We start from the raw sequence: 24,469 nt of genomic DNA, 5'->3' as shown, positions 1-24,469 counted from the left end.
TCTCTTTGTGCCTGCTTGTGATCTCTGTCAAAAAAAAAAAAAAGATTGGTTTTATACATACAGTGAGCAATTTCACACAAAAAATACGGATTTACATTTTGAAATACCAGAACTTGCAGCAGCTGTGCCCAAACTGATGGAAAGACTGTCCTGGAGTTTCCCCCGACCCAATGCTCAGGTTTCAGCGGGGGTGGGCTTGGGGGAAAGGAGCTGCAGGACTGGAGGGCAGGGCTGCGTTCAGGCGTATGACCTGCACACCCGCACACTTTCCTTTAGCCCCACTCAGGCAACCCCAATGCCTGTGCCATCTGCTCACAGCACAGCGGCATCTCCCCTAAGCAGGCAGTGAGTGGCTTCTGCCTTTTGAGATGGACCCCCTCTGCCCACTGAGCAGATTATTGTCTACCTGTTCTGTGCCAATCTCAGCGAGGGAGAGCTGAGGACTGGCATCCTAGTGGGGAAAACAGAAAACTGGGAAAGCCAGCCAAGGCTGCCCCCTGCAAACCCCTGCTTCTTCTCGGTCTTGCCTCCTGCTGTGGTTCCCTTCCCCTCCCGGACGTCCCCTCAGAGACCCTTCCTCTGCCCTCCCGCACCTCCACCCCCAGCAGTGGTCACTCCACATGGCTCTAGGCTTTTCTCTGGGTCTTTGTCCACTGCTGTGTCCCCAACACCTAGGACGGTGCAGGAGGTGCTTAATGAACAGGTGTTCATTGAATGAAGGAAGTCATGAATTATTTCCCTTTTTTTTTTTTTTTTTGCGAGGAAAATTTTGCATTTCAATGAATCAGTTCTGATTATTCAGTGCATCATCTCTATACAACACACCCTTCCGGGTTATCTGATTCATAGCATTGTCTTTGAACTCTCAGTTCTGTAAATTGTAAGCAACTGATAGCAATATAAAACCACTTATCTGTAGACATGCAAATTCCATCCCGGCCATCAGAGGTTTCGTTGACAACCCTCCTCCACTACAGAAAAAACAATTTGCCCCCATCTGCACGTTTATTTGCGCAAATAGTCTGATAATGTGAAGTGCCTGCTCTCCAGACTTGTCTTTGAGCCGTATAACATCTGCCTCGTTCCCACATGAGTTCAATAAAAATGTTAACCTGTGTCCATCTTTATGTGCCTATGAGAATCATGATTATTCCCTCTTCTGGAAATTGTTAACCTTTATCTGGAATCTCAGAAGAGCGAGCACTGGGACACGGTGAGCTCCAACTGTCTTCTGGTCCCTCCCTGGGCCACCAGGAGGCACATGGAAACCAGGCCAACCCCACCACGGCCGGTGGTGCCCAGGTGGGCCAGGGACTCCTGTAAACCACCTCCCTATGTCCCTCTGACCCTCCGGACAATGCCAGTCCTTTTGAGGAGGACCCCAGGGGCGAGGAAGGGCATTCAGGCGCAACAGGTATGAGGTCTGGAATGTCAACCCACTTGTTCCCCCTTCTCCCCACTCCCTTGGCCTCCCAAATAGCCTCACTGCCCTGCATGACTTTTCCCTCTATGCTTGTTCCTTCCCCCTGTCCACAGAAGCCCAGCACTGGTGCTGAAACCAAGAGCCCCAGACTCTGGAAAATACCTATACCTTGAGTGCAGTGCCAGTTTCGGCCCCTTCCTGGCTGTGTGATCTTCAGCAAGTCCTGTCACCTCTCTGAACTTCTGTTTGCCCATCTGTAAAATGGGGATGCTAACACCCTTTCCTCAGTGTGGAGACTTCTGGAGCCTGAGGGCTGTGAGAGCTGCCTTTGTCCAGAGAGTGGAGAGCAAGACTAGTCACTCAGCCTGTCCTCTCTTGCCTGTCACACTGGCCCTCCCCACAGAGCCAGAGAAGTCACTAGATGTGGCTTTTTCAGCCTTTCCTCTCCTGTGTCCGCCATCCCCCTCCGCCTGAATGCCCACTTCTCCCAACGAGGCCCTGACGCTTAGCCCATGAACCTGTGTTCCAAAAGGGAAGAAAAGAAACGAAAGAAGTAAATCTTGCCAGTTGGGCAGGCCAGAGGGGCTGCATCTGAACCAGGAAGTGAAACTGCCCGGGCTGGTTTCCTGCCTGAGTCAGCAAGGGCACGGGTTGTGCGGGGGGCTGGCCAAAGACCGGAACCCTGGAAAGTTAGGGTGGGATGGCCACAAAGCTGCCGGAGGGGGGGGGCTGTTCCCCTCCAACTGAGTCTCCAGGGCCACCCCATTTCCCATGCGTCTCAAGGACATGTGGGTTTGGGATCCGGAGCTGTGGATGCCTAGACAGTGAGCTCACAGAGGCCTGGCGGGGTAAACGTGCCTTCCATCTTCCTGCAGCCCAAGCTCCCTGGCTGCATGGAGAAGGCAGGACATGTGGATGGCTGGAACCCTGCTCCCAATCTCCTAACTAAAAGTGTTGCTAGGAGGAGATCTAGCCAAGAGAGACTCCCAGGGTCCTTTCTGACCTCATATATTCTCTGGAGATCACTGTGTGGCCTTGGGCAACTTTCTGACCTTCTCTGGGCCTCATTCCCCTCATCCATAAAATCGGGAAAATGGAACAGAATGTTGGGGCTTCCCAAACTCTGTGCGTTTGATCCCTAGCCAATGTGACAGAACCAGCCCACCCACAGGGCTTGAATGCTGGCCCTATCTTTCCCCTGCTGGGGGCCTCGGGCATGTCACCTGACATTTCTGGGCCTGTTTTTTTCATCTGGGAGATGGGGATGTTGACAACGTTAGCATCTATTGTTAGACAATAAACATCCTCACTCAGTGAAAGCCCAGTCCTGGTTCCTCCTAGAGCAGACAACAGACCAGAGCAGCCTCCAATGACTTCTCTGATTCAACATCTTAAGACACCCATTGAAGCATTCTTGGGGACCGGGACCCAGGCTTAGCTGATATAGCCACGCACCAGATGCTGAAGAGGACCGCTGGTAAGGGCAGCCCCAGGGTCCTGTTTGCGAGGGGAGCAGCTGACATGGGGCTTTGCTGAAGTCCTCCATACCTCTCCCCACACCCCAGTGATGCCATATCAGTCCATCTTTGCCGCCAATCCTTTGTAAGAAAGGCACAGGGCAGTAAGTCTAGGGCTTCCTGGTCTGGGGGACTTCAAGCAAGCACTTCCCCCTCCAAGCCTCAGTTTCCTCGTCTGATGAATGGAGCCTGCGCTCTCCACTTTGCAGCACTGGTGGAAGGCTGAATTGCAGTAACACCCGGGAGCAGCGAGGGCACCACCGAAGCAGTCAGACGCCATTGCCATTATCCGCGTCCTTTCTGGCGCTGTCACTGTGGCAGGCTGTGTGGCAGGCTGTGCCTCAAGACCACCGCTGTCCAATAGAAGTTACAATGCAAGTCACATATACAGCTTTAAATGTCCTGATACCACATAAAATATAAAACATAAAAGGAAACAGGTGGAATTAATTTGAATAATGTATTTTATTTACCCAAACTTACCTAAAATATTATCTTTTTGATATGTAATCAATATAAAACTTGTTTTCAATATCAAAAATGCTTAATGAGCTATTTTACTTTTTTTTTTTTTTTTTTTTTTGCCTACTTAGTCCTTGAAAATTCCATTTATAGCATAACCCAATTCGGCCCAGCCCCATTTCGAGGACTCAGAGGCCACCTGTGGTCAGTGGTGACCCTCCTGGACAGCACAGGTTGGAGGGAGTTTCCCGAATGGGGAGCTGGGGACCGGCCAGAAAGTGCGGCTGGAAATTCCTGGAAGGAAAAAGCCAGAGTTTCCATAGACGGTGGGTATACTGGGGGCAGCAATCAGGCCACACTTAAGGACCAACCTGGGTTGTTCCGCTTCGTAGACGTTTCAGCGGAATGGAGCAGATTATGAGTTGGTTCAGTAGGTAAATTCACATGGAGTCACTGCTGTATGCCCGGTGCTGTTCGGGTGCCGGCGGCGTAGCAATGCACCAATTACACTTACTTCTGCCACTGGGGGTCTCGGTGGAGAGGGAAGAGACAGAAATCAAGCAAGTGCTGAACTAGGTAAAGAAATGTAGCGATCGCGGAGAAAAGTATGGCGAAGGGTAAATGTAGGGTTTTCTAAGGACAGCGGGAGAGGAAGGATGGCGTGGGCCGCGGGGCGGGGCTGGCGATCAAGACCACGGGCGGCTTCCTGCAAGAGAGGGTGGCCTGGACGATCGGATGTGATAGGTATTAGTTGAACCTTTTGAAACTGCCGTCTTAGTAGGTCGAAAATCAGCCATTTCATATGACTCAACTTAATATTCAGGGCACAGAATGGATTGAGGGTTCTTAGCTTGGGGCATGGGTTGGGCTCTATTTCTAGAGAACAGGTTTGTGGCCCCCAAGAGCTCAACCGAGGGGCCTGTGATCCCCTCCACCCACCCACCCCAATCCCACAAATATCAAAACTTGACTCCACGCCCAGAGAGGCTGAGAGAGTTTCTCGCCTCGCACAGCCCAGAGGGAGGAGGGGCTTAGAGGCTGCCTTGGAATCCCGCAGCTCAGTCTCGCTCCCCGGCCGAGTCGTGTTGATTGTCCCCTTGCGGAGCCCGGAAGCGACCCTCAGTAAACAAAGCCGTGTGTGGGCGCAGCCCCAGCTGCCCCGGGCGCGCTGTCCAGCCGGAGGGGGGCGGGAGAGGAATGTTGTGAATGAACCGAGGGCCCGCCCCGAAACTCCGCATAAGGCCGGAGCCGCGGGGGGTCCTCCCACTATGATTGGCCGCCGGCGCCCCATGATTGACAGCACAGCCCCATGAGCGTTCTGATTGGGCTTCCTCGAAAGGACAAGCAGCACATTTAACGAATGAACAGCGAGAACTTGAGGACGTGTCTGGCAGTGCAGCCAATAGCGGAGGAGAGCCACGGAGGCCGAGGGGGGGGCCAATGGGGACGGGCGGCGGGGGCGGGACGACGGCGGAGGATAAAGCGGCGACTGAGGCAGCTTCATTGTTGTGAAGAGTCTTAAAGGGGCCGCGTCACCCGGCCGGCCCGGCGCGGGGCGGGGGTGGGTGCGGCTGGGGTCCCGGGACAGCCGAGCGCCGAAGACGAACTGGAAGGCGGATAGAGGGCGCGGGAGCTGGCGACGCAAAGCGGGCATCGGACTGACCCCCCAACAGGCCCCGCCCCGGCCCCGGCCGGGTCGATGGACCCCCCCGCGGCCAAACGGAGCCGGGGCTGCCCCGCGGGACCCGAGGAGCGCGATGCCGGGGCCGGGGCCGTGCGCGGCCGGGGCCGGCCCGAGGCGCTGCTGGACCTCAGTGCCAAGCGAGTAGCCGAGACCTGGGCCTTCGAGCAGGTGACGAGGGGTGGGGGGAGGGACGCACCCCCAACCCCTTATCCGACTAGCCTTCTCCTCCCCTGCCCAACCCCCAGCCTCCGGACCTGCCCGCATACGAGACACTCCCAGAGATCCCCTCCAGGATCCTTAAGTCCGCCCCGAAACACCCTCTCATCCTCCCATTTCACTCCTTCAAGCCCTATGACCCACCCCCATTCCTCCTGGCCATCGCAGCCCTCCAGCCCACAGGACACAGGGATGTCCTCAGCGCCCTAGATCCTAGCTCAGGACACTTCCTTCTCCTCCTGCCCCGGGGTCCTCGCACAACCCTGGGTACCCTCTTTTCCCACCTCAACCTCAGCTCTCAGTTAGGACACCCCATTCAATCTTCACTCCTCTTTCCAACTCCTACAAGCCACCCCGACTTGGAGGACACCCCCATCTCATCCCCTGGAGACTCCAGATCTCTTCCCCACACCTCCAGTAAAGAACTCCCCCATTTCTACAGACCCCAGCCCCAAGATACTCCTTTCTGTCCCCGATCTGTGCTCCAGAGCCCTTGTCCCCTGGGGAATCCCCCTCCTCCTCCAGATCCTTCCCTGGAGTCCTGCTTCCCTCCCTCAATACTTCTGGGACCACCTCCCACCTGAGGCTGCCCAGCCCCTCCAATGTCAGGGTACCCTCCCACATTCCCCTATTTCCTCGGTGCTCACCCTCCCTCTGTCCCCCAGCCATTCTAGTCCTTCCATAGGTCAGCAGCAAGGGCAAGGCCTGGGTCATAGTACCTGTACAGGTGCACCTGGACCTCTGTTAGTTTCTGGGGGTTCTACCACGATGGCCCAGGGCTGGGGTAGTTAGAGTCCCCTTTTCCAGCCTCAGAATGGGCCTCTGAAGAGTGGAGATGTGGCCGGGCTCTGAGCAAGCCCTCTGCAGTCCCATAGGCTCTGTCCTCTATCTGGCTTTGGGGGGTGTTCTTTGCTCCCTGGCCTGTCCAGAGTTAGGAAGTCTGCCGGGACTGATGAGTCTGAGCCAAGTGTGGATGGGACAAGCTCTGATTCATGGCCTGGAAAATCCCTCCTTAGTCATCTGCCAACTGTCCCTGAGACCTGAGCCAGTCACTGGTCCTCCCACTTCCCCCAGAAACCCAGGACTGGGAGCTCTGGGAGGTCACTGCCCCTTTATTGTGCATGAGATACCCAGCATAATCCTGAAACCATCTCTGGTGGTTCCCATGTGCCTGCCCTGACCAGGCCTGGTGCTAGGAAAGCTCTTGCCCCTCAGAAGCTCCTGGAATCCTCTGCAGCCCTTTGGAGTTGTTGTTCTCCCTCCCACTTTGAGGAAATTGGAGCACAGAGAGGTTGAGAAACTTGCCTAAGGTCACTCAGCCAGGGAGTAGCAAGCCCAGATTGGAACATTGGTTCAACCAGCTTGATTTGCTGCCCAAAGCCCACAGGGGTGGTGAGGACGCCCCTCCCTTCCTGCAGGCCCTTGGAAGCTGAGAACAGAGCCTATCTTGGGACTCGAAGCTCACCAGCTGCAAGACCGAGCAAGTGCATTCACCCCACTTCTGAGCCTCCGAATGTCCGGGCTGCAAAATTATGGGGAATCACATACACAAAGCATTTAGCATAGTGTAGGCTGAGAATATGGAGGCCTGATCACTATTCTTATCACTGTTGTCTCCCTTTCTCCTGCCCCTTCAAAGCCTGGGAGGGGAGACTACATTACATCAGGACCTGGGATCTGACATGGGGTGGGGGGAAGTAGCAGAAAGTTCTAGAACACTAAGTACAGGCCAGGTGTTATTGCAAGCTCAATACTCAGGAGGTGGGTGCTGTTAACATCCCCACCTGCACTTGAGAAAACAAGCTCAGAGAGGCCAAGTGACTTGCCCAGAGTCACACTGCTCGTAAGTGGCAAAGCCAGGATTCAAGCTGGGTTTCTAACCTACCACCCTTCCCACAGGTGGAGGAGCGGTTCTCCCGGGTGCCAGAGCCGGTCCAGAAGCGCATTGTGTTCTGGTCATTCCCACGCAGTGAACGGGAGATCTGTATGTACTCGTCCCTGGGCTACCAGCCCCCGGAGGGCGAGCACGACGCCCGCGTGCCCTTCACCCGCGGGCTGCACCTGCTGCAGAGTGGGGCCGTAGACCGCGTGCTGCAAGTGGGTGAGTGCTCGCCCCCATCCCTGCCAGGGAGGCCAGGGGGTCCAGCACAGGCAGGGAGGGAAAGGGAGGGAGGGGGGCCTGGGCCGAGGCAAGGGGACATTCCAGACCACTGGCTTTGATGCCCAGAGAGGGTTTTACAAGATATTCTGAGCTTAGGGTCAGAGATCTGCCTAGACCCCAGGTAGGGAGCTTAGACGGGGCTGGAGGGAAGGATAGTGAACCAGAAAGCAGGGCGGAGGGGAGGTCCCAGAATTTAGGCAGCAGGGACCAGCTAAGGATGGAGGACTGAGGCTATTTCCAGATCCTAGGTGGAGGACCACTGTGGGGGTTGGATCCTGATCCTGAGCTAAAGGCAAAGGTGGTCCTCAGACAGCTTGACTGGTGGGCGGGAGAAGACTTGGGGACACAGGGAGGAGGGCTGGTCTGGGGCAATGCCGAGGAACCATTTGCAAACCAGAAGTGAGACCAGGTTTCAGACCTCAGGCAGAGGGACCCAGTGATGCTGTGGGGCCGAGGTTTCAAGCCTGAGGTGAGAAGTAGTCTAGACCTCAGGCAGAAGGACTAAACTACTAGAAATTGGGATCAGATGTTTAGGGATGGTCTTACATCTAAGGCAATGAGGCTTAGGTGGGAGACTTGAGTAGAAGTTTAAGATCAGCTGTGAGGGGTGGTCTTAGACCTCAGGCAGTGGAGTCCAGTGAGGGAGGGTAGGGGCCAGAAGTTTGGAACTAAAGGTGGAAGAAGATTCTAGACCTCAGGGAGTGGGGCTCAGAAGGGGGCAAGTAGAGGTTGAGCCCGAAAGCAAGTAAGCCCAGGAACACTTCACCTCCTACCTGGAGGCAGGGGCTTGGCTAAGATGACCCTCCCTGAACCCTGTCAGCCTGGGGCCCCCCTTGCCTGGACATGGCCCAGCCCGCCACAGGCTTGGCCATTTTCGGCCGGTATGAGGAAGCCGCCGTCTCTCTGCGTGACGCAGCCAGGGCCAGCTGGGGCCTGAGCTGCCCAACCAGTTGGATAAGCCTGGCATCTGGGCTCCCCAGGGGCCAGGGTGGGGCAGGGGGTGATGGGGTAGCCTGGCCCCCTCGGCTGCCACATCAGCCCCTCACCCCCAAGTGTCACAGGCCTTGGGCATCTTCCCAGGAAGTTACGGGGATCCTGGAGCCCAGGCTGTATCCACAGTAACCCAAGGGCTGAGAAAACCACCTTCAGCATCATCACTATAATGTTCTTCAGAATTAGAACAGGAGCAAGCATTTATTTAGGACTTACTGTATGCCTACAGGGTTCTAAGCACTTACCAAATATTAGCTCATTGAATCCTCTTCAAAACACATGAAGAAGAGGTCACTACCCGTTCCCATTGGACAGAGAGGTTGAGTGGCTTGCGCTAGTTACTCCATGGGACTGGCACCTGGGTCTGGCTATGTGCCGTGGTCGAGCACCGCTATCTGGGGGTGACCCAGCAGTGGCTGGCCTGGCTTTGGTCTTAGGGTTCCATCTGAGCGGAAACATCCGGGAGCTGGGGGGCCCTGGAGAGCCCGAGCGCCTCTACCACGTCTCCATCAGCTTTGACCGCTGCAAGATCACGTCGGTGAGCTGCGGCTGTGACAACCGTGACCTCTTCTACTGTGCACACGTGGTGGCTCTGTCTCTGTACCGCATTCGACATGCGCGCCAGGTGGAGCTGCGGCTGCCCATCTCTGAGACACTGTCCCAGATGAACAGAGACCAGCTGCAGAAGTTCGTGCAGTACCTCATCAGCGCCCACCACACCGAGGTGCTGCCCACCGCCCAGCGCCTGGCTGACGAGATCCTCCTGCTGGGCTCCGAGATCAACCTGGTGCATGGTGAGGGCACCTGGGGGCCCAAGGGGGGCAGCTTCCGTCTTGGAATCCTCAGGTCCCCTGGATCCTTGAGCTGGGGTAGGGAGAGCACCGCGGCCTGAAGTCAAGGTCACACACCTACTAAGTGGCAGATCCTGGATCTGACCTGGCCCCGGGAACGGGGAGCTTCAACCCCAAGGTGGGGGTGCCCCAAGAGCACAAGAGCCGCCTGAGCATGGGTGGGTGGAGGGCATGAAGGGTATGTGTGGACGTTTGTGGGTGTCGGGTGGGGGATGGGTGGGGGATAGACCTGGAGGTGTTGTGAGCTCTGGGGAGGGTTTGGAGAGAAGAGAGGCTGTGGGAGGATGGAGGGTGGGGGGATGGATGAGGGGATGGATAACTGAGGATGGCCATGGGTGGGTGATGGGATATAGGGTGACCTGCAGGTGTGAAAAAGCGGATGGGGTGAGTGGACAGACGGTTAAGTAGGATGGAAGGTGAACGCGGAGCTGCCGGGACTGACGGCCTCCGCGGGGTCAGGTGGGAGGGGCTTTGATTGGGATCAAGGTGGACTGATGGGGGTGGGCAGAGGGCATAGAGGGAGATTGGAAACCCCAGCCTCACTTTCCCGCCCTCCCCGCAGGTGCCCCAGACCCCACCGCGGGAGCAGGCATCGAGGATGCCAACTGCTGGCACCTGGACGAGGAGCAGATCCAGGAGCAGGTGAAGCAGCTGCTGTCCAACGGCGGCTACTACGGCGCCAGTCAGCAGCTGCGCTCCATGTTCTGCAAGGTGCCGCGGGGCCCAGCGGGCGGGTGGGCTGGCAGGGGACCGAAGGCTCTGGCCCCTGTGCCCCGCCCCCTCCTCACCGCCCGTCCCTGCCCTCATCCTGGCACAGGTGCGGGAGATGCTGCGGATGCGGGACTCCAACGGGGCGCGCATGCTGATCCTCATGACGGAGCAGTTCCTGCAGGACCCGCGCCTGGCCCTGTGGCGGCAGCAGGGCGCGGGCATGACCGACAAATGCCGGCAGCTGTGGGACGAGCTGGGTAAGGCCTGGCCGGGGGAGGCCCGGGTGCACAGCGGGACTTCGGCGCCCCAGCGGGCTCTGGCTGCCAGGTCAGGCTCACCCCGCCATTAGCGTGCGGCCCCTGAATCCCTTCCGTGTTCACTAGCACCTGTGATGCGGGAGGCACTGTACGGGTGCAGGGCTGGGCAGGAAACAAGGGGCTGAACCCCTGCACTCCTGAAGCTGACACCTGTTGGGGAGACAGACAAAGAAATACTATAAACGCATTAGTCCTTTTCCTCTTTTTTTTTATTTTTTAAGATTTCATTTAGGGACTCCTGGGTGGCTCAGCTGGTTGAGCATCTGCCTTCAGCTTGGGTCATGATCCTGGGGTCCTGGGACTGGGATCATGCCCCACATTGGGCTCTCTACTTAGTGGGGAGCCTGCTTCTCCCTTTGCCTGCCTCTCCCCCTGCTCATACTCTCTCTCCCTCTCTCTCTCAAATAAATATTAAAACAATAACAAAAAAGATTTTATTTGAGAAAGAGATAGCGAGAGGCACAAGCAGTGGGGAGAGGGAGAAGCAGGCTCCCCACTGAGCCGGAAGCCCGACATGGGGCTTGATCCCAGGACCCCGGGGATCATGACCCGAGCAGAAGGCAGACACCCAATGACTGAGCCACCCAGGCTCCCAGCATTATTCCTTTTCTGTAAGGGCCGGCAGCCTTTGGCTTTGTAGGCCACTGGTCTCTGTCACGGCTTCTCGATCCTGCCCGTTGCCATGGGAGAATAACCACAGACACGCCACCAGATGGGCACGGCAGCACCCCATACAGTTTTACTTACAGACACTATTGATGGGAAGTTCGCATAATTTTCACAAGTCACAAAATATTCCTCTGATGTATTTCCCCCCACCATTTAGAAATGGAAGAGTAAATCTTAGCTTGCAGGCCATTCAAAACCAGGTGGCAACAGCAAGCGGAGTCTGAGGGACTGGGTTCAAATCCTGACTTCCCACTTCACAGCTGTGTGATGTTGAGCAACTGCTTCTACCTCTCTGTGCTATAATGGGAAGAGATTATCAGTTGCAATCTCAGAGGCTCGAGATGAGGGCTAAGCAGAGACCAGTGCCCAGCACACAGTAGGCTACTGTTGGCATGAATGTCTAGCCTCCCTCATGCCCACGTTTACCGGCTGCCCTCTGTCCCTAGGGGCCCTGTGGGTGTGTGTTGTCCTGAGCCCCCACTGCAAACCAGAGGAGCGGGTGAGCTGGCTCCAGCTGCTTGGCAAGTGGGACAAGCTGGACGTGTGCCCACTGGAAGAGGGCAACTACTCCTTCGATGGGCCCAGCCTGCAGCCCAGCGTGGCCCTCAGCCCAGGTAGGAGAGGGGCCCTCGGCCCTTGTCTGTCCTCCCCACCAGGATGGAGTGAGGGCCCAGGCAGGGGCGGCGGGCAATTGGAGGCACATGAAGTGAAATGTTTAAGACGCTGGTCGTTCTGGGCTGGTCTCCTGACTTGGCCTCCTCCTGGCCAGGGAGGTTGGGGGCAGGGGTGACTGAGCGAAAAGGAAAAAGATACTGAGAAGAGAGAGGCAGAGATGGAGGGAGTGGGGAGAGGAGTGAGAGATGGGGTGGGGGGAGGAAAAGAGGAATGGAGTCTGGGGAGGGGCAGGGTGGGCAGACATGGACAGTTCGTCAACCTCCATAGTCCATTGGCATGAAGGGATTTAATAGTTTCCCCGACACACGCACGCATACACACACACACATATAACACACACACGTTTAAAGGGCTATTTAAAGGATTTGGGGGGGGTGCCTGGGTGGCTCAGTGGGTTAGGCCGCTGCCTTCGGCTCGGGTCATGATCTCAGGGTCCTGGGATCGAATCCCGCATCGGGTTCTCTGCTCAGCGGGGAGCCCGCTTCCCTCTCTCTCTCTTCCTGCTTCTCTGCCTCCTTGTGATCTCTGCCTGTCAAATAAATAAATAAATAAAATCTTTGAAAAGAAAAAAAAAAAAAAATAAAGGATTTGGGAAGTGGCGCCTGGGTGGCTCAGTCAGTTAGGCATTTGCCTTCGGGTTGGGTCATGATTCTGGGATCCTGAGATGGAGCCCCGTGTCAGACTCCCTGCTCAGTGGGGAACCTGCTTCTCCTCTCCCTCTGCCTGCCGCTCCCCCTGCTTGTGCTCTCCCTCCCTCTCTCTGTCAAAGAGGTGAATGAAATCTAAAAAATTAATTAATTAAAAAATAAAGGATTTGGGGAGATGACACAGCCCCCCATCACTGTGCCCAGAATCTAGTACCAAGTTGGCTTCAGCCTGAATGCCAGGGCCCCCTTACCAGGCCATGTGGGTGCCCCTCCTGCAGGTCCGGAGGAGGAGGAGGAAGAGGAAGAGGTGGTGGCCGCAGGTTCCCGCCACACTGTCTTTGGCCGCGCCCTCCAGGCTGGGTCATTGCACTGGAGTGACGTCCACCTACAGCGGATCCTGGCCAGCGACTCCTACGGCCCCAGCCTCACAGGCACCATGGGCAGTGAAAAGCCAACCTTTGACCCCCAGGGCCGCCCACTGTGGCTGGGCGAGCCCTTCCCCACGGCCTGTGCCCGAGTGGACACCCTGCGTGCCCACGGATACCCCCGCCAGGCCCTGCGCCTGGCAGGTGCCATCGTCAACACGCTCCGGCTGCAGCGGCGGCATCAACTCGAGAGCTATAAGCAGCAGAAAAAAGGTGGGTGCCATGACTGCCCTACTCCCCCGGGGCCATAGACACAGACACTGACTGCTGGGAGCCATGGCACCCCTGACGTCTGTGGGTTCCGCTCGGGGTCCCACCATCTGGGAAAGCCAGGCCACCTGGAGGAATCTTGAGCAAAAAGAATTTAATACAGGAGATTGGGGGCTCATAAAAGTACCGCAAGGGCTGCGGGATTGAAAGTCGGGGATGCCATTGCTCAAGAACCTGAACTTCAGAAGCACACGGATTGCAGCAAACTGCTGACCGTGAGCTCAGCAGCCTGCAGCCCCTGCTGGGAGCCGTTCCCAAGAGAGCACTCTGAACCTGCTGGCAAAGCCTCCTGTCTCTGCCCTGTGGACAGCTGCACACCTGCTCATGGCGGCTACAGGAGAATCAGGGCTTCCTCCTGTCCTTGCCTCCGCCTCACCCAAAGGAGCCTGGGACTTGTAGTTTCTAAGCTTCCAGCCTCTGTGCTATGGAGCCGGTGCCAGTTACAAGTTTTTCAGGAATAGGGACCCAGTGTGGCCAGATCTTCCAATTTTTCAGGACAGGCCAGAAATCTGCATTATGTGATGTGCAATTTACTGATTTTTAAACATGGAAAACAAATTCAAATTTGCATTGGGGGAAAAAAAAGCCACGCTGTATGGGCCAAAAAAAAAGAACATGTTTGTTGATGAACTATGGGGAGGCAGGAGAGAGGCCACCAGTTTTGTTGTCTGGGTAATAGGTATGTTATCAGGAAATTGAACCCCAGGTGTCATGGAACTCTGGGGGAACTGTGACCCCAGAAGAGTCCTGCCCCACCCAGCCTAGAGGCACAGGGAAAGCTTCACAGAGCAGGTGAGAGCTATGCTGAGATCTTACAGATGTATAGGAGTTTCCCAGGAGAAGGGGAGGGAGGAACAGTGTTCTAGGTAGAAGGAACAGCAGGGGCAGGAGCCCAGAGGCAGGAGAGAGCTAGGCTCATGGGAGGAGATTGGCAAATGGGACTTTCAGATGGAGCAGGTGGCCACATGGGGGCCTGAAAGCCAGTTAGGCTCAAGAGAGGTGGGAGCTAGGAGAAAGACGGTGGATGTTTTTGAAAGCGTGCAGTTTTACCCATGTGTCCCTGCCAGGCTGGGGTCTGGCTGTGGGACAGGAGGCCTAGGCTGTGGAGGTGAGGGCTGCTACAGAGCTCATGGGCAGACAGGATGGCTCACAGTCGACCAGGTAGTGGGTGGGCACTGGGAGGCTGGGCTGGGGGTTCAAGGAGAGAAGGCCCCCTACCCAGACTTGTGGAGGGTAGGCATTGAGCCCCTCGTACTGCCTGCAGAGCTGCTGCAGAAAGGTAACACCTGCATCACCAACACGGAAGGATGGGTAGGCCACCCACTGGACCCTATCGGCTGCCTCTGCAGGGCGCTCCTGGAAGCCTGCCGCCTGGAAGAGGAAACCCTTGCTCTTTACCCAGGTACCCACACTGGGGCCCCTGGGAAGAAATGGGACATTTCCCCTTACCCCTTCCCAGCCCAGTACCCCAAGAAAGTGGGGCCACACTCCTATCCTTGGTCAGGTCTCTACACTTGGCCACATGCCCTGGCCAGTGCCAGGAGCCAACAGACTTTGCTTCTCCTGAAAGCGAGGCCACCGCAGACCCACCTATCTGCTGGTAGAAGGTTTCTGGTCAGTGCTGGGATCTGCTGGGTTCCCCCACATAAGCCCAACGCCCTCCAGTCTCCATGTTTGAATTGAAGGGCCCCTGGGGTCCCCAGAAGGGGGGCACCCCCCCCTCAGCAGCCCTGGTACCCATTTCCCACAGACTCTGGCCCCGAGAAGCGGAAGGCGGCCTACCAGCATGTGCCGGTGCCCGGGAGCCCCGGGGAGTCTTACTTGGCGTTGGCCCTTGAGGTGGCACTGCTGGGCCTGGGGCAGCAGCGGGCCCTGCCGGAGGGACTGTACGCCCAAGACAAGGTGGTGCGCAGCGAGGAGCAGCTGCTGGCCCTGCTGGAGGAGGTGGAGCTGGACGAGCGGCTGGTGCAGGTGCTGCGCAAGCAGGCGGGGCTGCTGCTGGAAGGTGAGGCCCCGCCCCCAGACGGGGAGGGGAGGGGCCCTGTCCCCTGTTCTCCAGTGGCCCCGCGGCTGCTGGATCAGGAGGCCCCGTCTCCTGGCCCTTACAGTTCGCTGCTACCTTGGCGGTACCTAAAAGGTGAGCCAGCCCTTAGCTCCGCTCCCTGGAAAGTGCTGGCCTGGGAAGGAGGCCCCGCCCCTTGACCCCGCCACTGGCGTCAAGGGGCCTGGTCCTTGTGAGGCCCCACCCCTGGAGCAGATGTAGCCCCACCCCCACCTTCCGGCCCCGCCTTGTTTCTGCGTCCTGCCCCCCACCAGGGGGTTCCCGGGTCTCCTCTTCAGATTTTGCCCTTCTCTTCTGTCTCAGCCCTGTACTACCTCCCGCACCCCGCCAACCCCTAGCCCCAGCGGCTCTCTCCCGAGCAAGTCCCTCCCCTCCTCAGAGCCTGGGAGGTGAGGAAACCTGCGGATGGGGTGGAGATGAGCCCGTGCCTGGGGTCTGAGCTCAGGATGCCCCTGCAGGGGGTCCCTTCAGCGGCTTCGGAGAGGTGCTGTTCCGGGAGAGCGTGCCCATGCACACCTGTGCCCGCTACCTGTTCACGGCGCTGCTGCCCCACGACCCCGACCTGGCCTACCGCCTCGCGCTGAGGGCCATGAGGTGAGAACGGGCTGCTGGGGACTCGGCCCAGGAGACTGGGCAGGATTGGAGAGTCGCCCTCAGAGCCCCCATCTGCCCGCCGGAAACTCTCAAGCTCGTTAATTCCATCTCCCTCAGGCTGGCGTCCCCGTTTGCCTTGTGCTTTTTTTTTTGTTTTGTTTTGTTTTAAGTATACATGTGTATTTTTATTTCAAATTTGAGAGAGATCCACAGGGAATTCAGAATTCTTCTCCAAACATTGTCCCTGCTTACCAAATCTCTCTGGAGACAAGCCATGTCACCACTTTCTTCTTATCTATCCCACAAGAATCAAGATTTCTGCAAACCCATAATCTGGAAATTGAAGGCTGGTCTTCCTTTTACATCCATGATGCGTCCCATGTCTGTTCCTTGCTCCTTATTTTCAGTGAACTTGGCATCTTAAAAGTTTGGTAAGGACTGCTGTAAGGAGGTATCATAAAAGAATTGATTTAAAGTAGATAGACAGTTGACATATTTCCCAAAAAGTGTTGCTGGGAATAACCTTATCATTTCTCATGTGTACCAACTGACCACAGAAGCAGAATTTTTAAAGACCCTCTGGATAGTACACTATGCCCAGCAAATAAGGTGAATTCTGTCCCCATCTCTGATCCCATCATCTAGAGATGCTTAGTAGCAATTTAGCATGCATCTTTCCAGAATATTTGGAAAAAATCTGTGAAGAGCTGTGATTTCTAAGCCAGGAAATAGCACGTGACAGCCCCTGGGCCAGATGTGGCCTGCCACGTTTAAACCCATGAGATCAGAATGGTTTTCACATTTTTAAGTGTTTGAAAATAAAAAGAATATTCTGTGACAGGTGGAAAGTCATATGAAACTCAGGGTTCAGTGTCGAGCAATAAAGTTTTATTGGCACACAACCTCGCTCATTCATTTAGGTATTGTCTGGGGCTACTTTTGTGTGGCGATGGCAGAGTTGAATGGTTGTGACAGGGACCAAATGGCCTCCCTATAGTGCCAAAAATATTGACTGTCTGAACCTGTGCAAAAAAGAAAAAAAAATGGTCCTGATCCCTGGTCCAAATCCTCACATTACCTCATGTAATCTTTTTTTTTCCCTAAGATTTTATTTATCTATTTATTTGAGTGAGAGAAACTGAGAGAGAGAGAGCATGAGCAGGGCAGAGGCAGAGGGAGAAGCAGACTCCCCACGAGCAGGGAGCCCGATTCAGGATTCAATCCCAGGACCCTGGGATCATGACCTGAGCTGAAGGCAGATGCTTAACTGACTGAGCCACCCAGGCGCCCCTAAAGAACTTTCTAAATACAAAATACATGCATAGAGTGGCCCGTCTAGCAATATACCCCTCGTGGGCGTGTAGTCATTCAAAAAACATTTGCTGTCCATCTGCCCGCTGTGTACTAGACTTTGTTCTAGCTGCTGGAGATGCAGCAGTGAAGGGAATCGTCAGAAATGCCTGCCCTCATGGAGCAGACGTTTCAGTGAGGGAGATAGAATAATACGTTATTTTAAATAAATATTAAATTAGTAGGTAAACTATGTTGTGTGTCAGGTGGTGACCTATAGCATAGAAGGCCTGGGAGAAGTTGGGAGTGGGAGTTTCATATGTAGGGAGGGGTCTCAAGGAAGAACCCACTGAAAATTATTTGAGTAAAGACTTGAGGGAAGTAAGGGGCGCCGCGGTAGCTCAGTTTGTTAAGTGTCTGCCTTCAGCTCAGGTCATGATCCCAGGGTCCTGGGATAGAGTCTCGAAACCGGCCCCTTGCTTGGCAGGAAGTCTGCTTCTCCCTCTGTTGGCCACTCCCCCTGCTTGTGCACACACATACACCCCTGCCTGCCCTGACAAATAAATAAATAAAATCTTAAAAAAAAAAAAAAAGAGAGAGACTTGAAGGAGGTGAGGGAGATGCTACAAGGATGTCTGGGAAAGAGTGTTCCTGACAGAGGGAACAGCATAGGCAAAGGTCCTGAGGTAGGACTCTGCTTGGTTGTATTTGAGGGGTATTGAGGGGAACAGTGGCTGGAGCAGAGTGAGAAAGGGAAGGGGGTGACCGAAGGACTACCGGAAGGCTGCATCAGGACATGGTCTCACATTTTTGTCAGCCCTTGGTGCATGACTAGAGCATTGTTTATTTAATCAACCCCAAGTGATGTGCACCAACAGTACTCCAGTGAACATCTGGCACCCACATCCTCCATCATCCCACATGCCTGTGGCTTTGCTGGCCCAAGCAGGGAGGCTCCAGTAGAGGCAGGAGGCCCTAGCCTCCTTTCACCGTGGGCTTGCTTCTCCCCCTCTGCCCCCACCAGGCTGCCTGTGCTGGAGACAGCGTTTCCCGCCGGAGAACCGCACCCCAGCCCGCTGGACTCCATCATGAACAACCGCTTCCCCCGCTGGTTCATCCTCGGTCACCTGGAAACGCGCCAGTGCGAGCTGGCCTCTGCCATGCTGACAGCCGCCAAGGGTGAGGACGGAAGCTGCCCCCGTCCCCCTGCCATCCTCCTCTGCCTTCTCTTTCCTCCTTTCCCTCATCCCTTCCCTCTACTTTTTATCCTTTCATCAAATTCTCAGTTTTCCTTGAGCACTTTCTAGACAGACCAGGCACTGTCCCAGGTGCTGAGGCGTGAACAATCCTGTTCCAGTGCCTTCAGTGTTCCATTGGCGGGGAGGACAGACAGACCTTAAGCAATGTCAAACACTTAGTGACGTCACACAATGAGCAAGAATGGAACCAGGGCTGCGGCGGGTGGGGAAAGCCCGCCAGTGCTTAAGCCGAGAGGGTGGAGCTCTTGCCTGCATCTGGTGTCCTCGTCACCTTGAGCCACCATAACAGCACTGCAGACCAGGTGGCCTCAGCAACAACTCTGGGGTCTGGGAGTCCAAGGTCAGGGTGCCGCATCGTGGGTTCCCAGGGAGGACTCTGTTCCTGGCTTGCACACCGCCGCCCTCCTGCCTGTGTCCTTATAAGGCAGAGAAAGAGAGCACTCCCGATTTCTTCCTCTTCTCAGGAGGACACTCACGCCTTTATGCTGGGGATGAGGGCTTCCCCAGGAATCTGGGGAGGGCTGTGTCCAGGCTGAGGGATCATTCCAGGCAGAGGGAACAGCCAATTCAAAGGCCCTGAGGCTGGACCATGCCTAGTATGTTTGAGGAACAGAGGAAGCCCATGTGGCTAAAGCAAAGTGACCAAACTGTAACTTCTGGGCCAGCGATAATAGCAATAAAAGCTCACAGTTGTACAGCTCTTGTCCCATAAAAGCCTTTCAGGTACGGGCTCACCGTGGCCCTGGGAGGCAGGTACTATTGCATTAGTATAACCCATTTTACAGATGGGGCGGCCGAGGCACAGAGAAGTCAAGTGACTTGCTGGGTGTCACATAGCTAGTGAATGGCGAGGTGGGGATTGAACCCTCGTGTTCTGGGTCCAGAATCAACTGCCCTTGACCATTATGGGTCTCTAGCTGGCTTGCTCCCGCTGGGTGGTGGTGGGAGAGGAGAGAAGAGAGGGAGTGCCGAGAGTGGTCTGGATCTTCCCAGAGCCATTGCCAGCTGCCTCTGCCTCCTCACACGGGTACACCTGGGCGAACAGGTGGGCGAACAGGTGGGCGAACAGGTTGGGCAGCCGCTGGGGCTGGTGTCCTGTGGGCCAACCCTGCCGTCTTCCCTCCCTCCACCCCAGGAGACCCCAAGTGGCTGCATGCCGTGCTGGGCTCCATCCAGCAGAACATCCACTCGCCAGCCCTGCTCTTCAAGCTGGCGCAGGACGCCTGCAAAACGGCCACCCCGGCCAGTGCGCCTCCCGACACCACGCTGCTGGGCATTGCGCTGGAACTGGGCCTGCAGGTGAGGGTCAGTGGGGGCTTGCTGCCTGAGGACAGGCCTGAACAGGTCCCAGGAATGAGGGACGGGGGTCACCAGTGGGGGACTCCCAGGGCAGAGTCGGAAGAGGAGCAACCCCTCCTGGGGGCGTGGCTGAGGAGGAGGATGCCTGCCCATGAGTGGGTGGGCCACAACAGGAAGCTGGGCCTAGGGTGCTGGCCTTGGTATGGGGCCTGGGGCTGCTGTGCCCACTGTTAGGGACCATGGTGGGAGCTGGGCCTGTGGGGGACCAGCCTAGAAGGAAAGGTTGCTGCTGAGGGGTGGGGCCAGGGTGGGTCCTGAAAGCGGATGAGGTCTGTGGTTGAAAGTCCTTGAGGCAGGACCTGCGAGCTGGGGCCATCCCCAGGGGCCAGGCAAGGGCTGTCCTGCTGGGGCAAGTCAGAGGCCGGCATGGGTGCTGCTTGTAGGTGAGGAGTCACCTGCAGGGTGTGGGACCCGGAGGGGCGGGGCCTCAGACTGTGGCCAAGGTAAAGTAAGAATGGAGAACAGTTTGGGGCAGGCTTGTGGGATGGGGTGGGGGTGGGAATACTTTCCCAGGGAGAACTGGCCAGCAGCGGGCCTGCAGAAGGCAGAATTAATCCCCAACAATCTCCTGTCGGGGAGTGGAACTATTGGAGGGGGCATGGGGAGGGGACACGAGGAAGGAGACCCACTCCTTAGGAGTTTGCTGAAGGCAGAGTCCACCAGACAGGACCTGGAGGGAGGCAAACAAGGAGGGTGCTTATTGGGGGTAGAAACCGAAGAAGGTAGGGGCCTGTAGGGCAAGTGCTTTGTTGGGAGCCGCAGAGGGGAATCTGCTGACATGAAGCAGGGAACTTTCCAGAGAGAAGGGACAGGTTGGACTGCTGTCTGGGGTAGGCGCCACAGGGCCTGAGGGTTGCACCGGCAATGATAGCAGTTAACGGTAACGGCTGGCAGGGGCTGAGCGCTTTCAAGCCACAGATATTGTGCAAGATCTTTTTTTTTTTAATACAACTTTATTATTTATTTATTTATTTTTTAAAGATGTGCTTATTAGAGAAAGTGAGCACGAGTGGGAGGGGCAGAGGGAGAAGGAGAGGGAGAAACAGATGCCCCGCTGAGCAGGGAGCCCAACGTGGGGCTCGATCCCAAGGCTCTGAGAGCAGGGAGCCCAACGTGGGGCTCGATCCCAAGGCTCTGAGACCATTACCTGAGTTGAAGGCCACCGCTCAACCAACTGAGCCACCCAGGCGCCCCTGTACAAAATCTTTACATGAAAATTTGCACTGAATTCTCAGAAGAGCGCCCTGCCCAAGGTAGAGGTTTTAGATGCCCATTTTACAGAAGAGGAAACTGAAGGCCCAGGAGGCGAGGTCGCTTGCCCAGATCACGTGGCTCACCACGGAGTCAGCCCCCTCAGGATCCCTGATCCCCTACGTAGGCCAGCGCGAGGTTTGGGGTGATCCCCTTCTCTCTCCCCTCCTGTGCCGCAGGTGATGCGGATGACCTTGAATACCATGACCTGGCGGCGCCGGGAGATGGTGCGGTGGCTGGTCAGCTGTGCCACAGAGATCGGTGAGTTCCCAAGCAAACCTGCCACCTGCGTCCCTGTGGAGGGGGAAGCAGAGCCTTTTCCCTGGCCCCAGCCCCAGCTCAGGGCTGAGCTGCTGGGCAGGCGGGCTGGGGATGGAGCTAGACAAAGGCCTGGGAGCTGGCCAAGCTGAAGCGGCTTGGAGAAGGGACAGGAGCCTGGAAGCATAGCCCCACGCGTGCCCTTCCTCCCCAGTCTGGCTGCCCCCTGCTTCTTTAGAAAGGTAGTTTCCTACTTCCTTCGGAAGGGCAGTTTCTGTCAAGCTCGGGAGCAGAACCAGAGGGATCGTGTCTTTAGCTCTGGCTGGTGGGGATGGCGGCGGAAGGGCAAGCCCGAGCGCATGGGGGAGCGGTCCCTGTCCTTCCTGGCCAGCTTTGCCCTCTTGCATCCCCCAGGCCCACAAGCCCTGATGAATATCATGCAGAACTGGTATTCCTTATTCACACCGGTGGAGGCTGCCACCATCGTGGCGGTGACGGGCACCACGCACGCCACGCTGTCGCGGCTGCAGCTGGACGCACCCCGGAGGGAGGAGCTCTGGGCCTGTGCACGCACCCTGGCCCTGCAGTGCGCCATGAAGGACCCGCAGAACTGCGCCCTGCCCGCGCTCACGCTGTGTGAGAAGAACCACGCGGCCTTCGAGGCCGCCTACCAGATTGTGCTGGATGCCGCGGCTGGCGGCCTGGGCCATGCCCACCTCTTCACGGTGGCCCGCTACATGGAGCACCGCGGCCTGCCGCTGCGGGCCTACAAGCTGGCCACGCTGGCCCTGGCGCAGCTCAGCATCGCCTTCAACCAGGACAGCCACCCGGCCGTCAATGATGTGCTCTGGGCCTGCTCGCTTAGCCACTCTCTGGGCCGGCACGAGCTCTCCGCCATCGTCCCCCTCATCATCCGCAGCATCCACTGCGCCCCCATGCTCTCCGACATCCTGCGCCGCTGGACCCTCTCGGCCCCTGGCCTGGGGCCGCTGGGGGCCCGCCGAGCCGCCAAGCCGCTGGGCGCCGACCGGGCGCCACTCTGCCAGCTCCTGGATGCCGCGGTGGCCGCCTACATCGCCACCAGCCACTCCCGCCTCACGCACATCAGCCCACGGCACTACGGCGACTTCATCGAGTTCCTGGGCCAGGCCCGTGAGACCTTCCTGCTGGCGCCTGACGGGCACCTGCAGTTCGCCCAATTCTTGGAGAACCTCAAACAGACCTACAAGGGCAAGAAGAAGCTCATGCTCTTGGTGCGGGAGCGCTTTGGCTGAGGGGCAGCGGGCGGCAGTGGGGACCTCCTCAGCCCCTGCTTCTGTGGCACCGGCTCTCCATCAGGGGCCTCAGCACTGGAGGCCCATGCGGCATTTCAGTATTAAGTCAGGGAAGGAGCCTGGCTGGAGCTAGGTGGTCTTGCCTGCCATCCCCTCAGGCCCTGCTGGAGGGAGGACATGGCAGGGGGCGGGGGGGGAGGTGACATCCTGCCACATGCGTGCCTAGGAGTCTTTAAGTGAGTGTTCGAGACTCAAGGATCAGAAGCCATACCACCACCCAGAGGCCTGGAAGGGGGTGTGTGCTTGGGCAGCTGGTTTGACCCCACCTTGGGCACCCCAAAAGCAATAGGCAAGCTCTCCCTCCCCAAACTTGCAGGTCTGGCTTGGACTGGGGGTAGGGTTGGGGGCTGCAAGGCAGGACTTTCCAGAAACTGGCTCTTAAAGTCAATGTAGCAGACCCTCCCCACACTCCACTCTGGGTGCCCAGGAGACTTGTGTTAGGGTGTCTAAATCTCCTTTTATACCCTCCCCTCATTGCCTCAGGGGCCCCATTTCGCAGCCCTGTGCCCTCGCCAGGCTGCCCAGCTGGGACCGATGGCTCATCCCCACTGAAGGATTTAAAGAGGCCTCGGGCCTCAGCCACATACCTCACCCCCCACCCTGTCCAGCCAGGACTCCCATTCCCGAGGATGCCAGGGTCCCAGGTTGGGCTCGAGGGGTCACTACTGTCCCTCCCCCTACCTGCTAGTCACTGGACATACAACTCAGGAACTGAGCCAGGCTCACGCTGTCCTCCAAACCTGGTGTTGGAGGGAGACAAGCCCAGGAGAGCCGGGGACCCCCCCACCCCCCAGATCTGGAAAGGAGAGAGGTTGGCATCTTGGCATTTTCTGGCTCTGGCTCTGCCTTTCTCCTCCTCCATGTCCCTGCTCCACCCCTTCATCTTACTCTCCCTTTCCATATTTCCCTCTATTTCGCCTTTCTGTTTGTGGCTCTGAATCTCTACTGCTCTCTCTCTCGGGTCTCCCTTGCCCCACCTTGGCCCAGGGAGGAGGAGGGAGAGTGTCCCACCCCAATCACCCCCTCTGTCTTCTCCTCTTGTAATTAAGGACAAAATCATGTCATTTTTGTAACTTTTTTCTATTTATTGAACCGTATATTGTATTTCCTTTTTCTTTTCTTTTTTTTTTTTTTTAATACTGAACACTGCTTTTGAGATGGAGGGGTGTTCCCTCCCCCTAACCCCAGGCCAGGGCTCCCTGATCCCTCCACAGGAAATCTCCAGCCTTGCTTGCTCGGGGCACAACTTCAAGCTAGGGGTGGAAGGAGGGCAGACTGCTGGTTTCACCCAGGGGCTGGAATGTAGATACTATCAGTGCAAACCCCCAAGAGGAGTGCTTTATACTGGTCACCTGTGACAACTGCTGTCCCAACGGCCCTATGAGTCGGGAAGAATATCCTTCCATTTTACAGACGAGAAAACGGGGGTTCCAAAGTTTAAGGAAAGGGTACCAATTTTAGGAAGAGGCATAGCTTGATTAGGTACTATGCCGGCTGCCACTGACCCTGGCCACCTCAGGCTTCACGGCCCTTGCAGTGCTGGGAATGGCCACTAGAGGGTGCCCTGGCTCCAGACACCGCTCCTGGGGTTACTTGTCTCCCAAGCTGCTGAGCACGGGGGCCGTGTCAGGTGCTGGGTGCACCTGGGTGGGGGAGACACACCCCCTCCTCCCACCCACACCCCCAACACACAAAGATGGGAATCCTGGGCATGGTGGGCGGGCTCCGGCGTTGCCGCGATAGGAGGGTGGGCGTGGTCAGTGATGGGCGCGGCCCGGGTGCGGCCCTGGATTCCTACACTGCGGAGGAGGCTTTCCAGTTCCCACCTAGAGGGAGCGGTGTGGTCTGGAAGACTGCAAAGAAGGCTCTTGGTTGCCTTCCTTCCCTGGCTCCCTGAGAAGCAGGACCTCCTTTCCGATCTGCCTGTCTTTGTAGAGTGACAGATGGGTGAACAAAGTGTGTCTGGGTCACTGTCAGGGCCGGGGCAGGCGAGGACAAACTTCCCGGAGGGGCGGGGCACAGAGCGGTGCTAGGCGGGGCT

At 56.9% G+C, this 24,469-nt stretch overlaps 1 protein-coding gene across 3 annotated transcripts; it reads left to right on the top strand.

Moving 5' to 3' along the window:
- The first annotated feature begins 4,876 nt into the window (after positions 1-4,876).
- Positions 4,877-23,526, top strand: LOC111162501 (zinc finger SWIM-type containing 4). 3 transcript variants are annotated; one of them, XM_022526958.1, is made up of 15 exons: positions 4,877-5,254; positions 7,202-7,403; positions 8,894-9,250; positions 9,870-10,018; positions 10,125-10,275; positions 11,451-11,618; positions 12,361-12,372; positions 12,647-12,964; positions 14,286-14,423; positions 14,772-15,026; positions 15,542-15,677; positions 17,992-18,146; positions 19,362-19,525; positions 21,016-21,097; positions 21,509-23,526. In XM_022526958.1, exons 1-15 carry the CDS (start codon positions 5,102-5,104, stop codon positions 22,366-22,368), a joined length of 3,300 nt encoding a protein of 1,099 aa, XP_022382666.1. In that variant the 5' UTR covers positions 4,877-5,101; the 3' UTR covers positions 22,369-23,526. The 3 variants fall into 3 exon arrangements, with proteins under 3 accessions (XP_022382666.1, XP_022382664.1, XP_022382667.1); XM_022526956.1 differs by lacking the exon at positions 12,361-12,372 and having other exon boundaries at positions 12,605-12,964; XM_022526959.1 differs by lacking the exons at positions 12,361-12,372; positions 12,647-12,964.
- Positions 23,527-24,469: the final 943 nt, after the last annotated feature.

Source organism: Enhydra lutris, unplaced genomic scaffold (assembly GCF_002288905.1).
Source record: "Enhydra lutris kenyoni isolate GAN:26980312 unplaced genomic scaffold, ASM228890v2 scaffoldscaffold92, whole genome shotgun sequence".
NCBI lineage: Eukaryota > Metazoa > Chordata > Mammalia > Carnivora > Mustelidae > Enhydra > Enhydra lutris.
The sequence above is the reverse complement of the archived record's forward strand: the minus strand, read 5'-3'. Positions and strand labels throughout refer to the sequence as shown.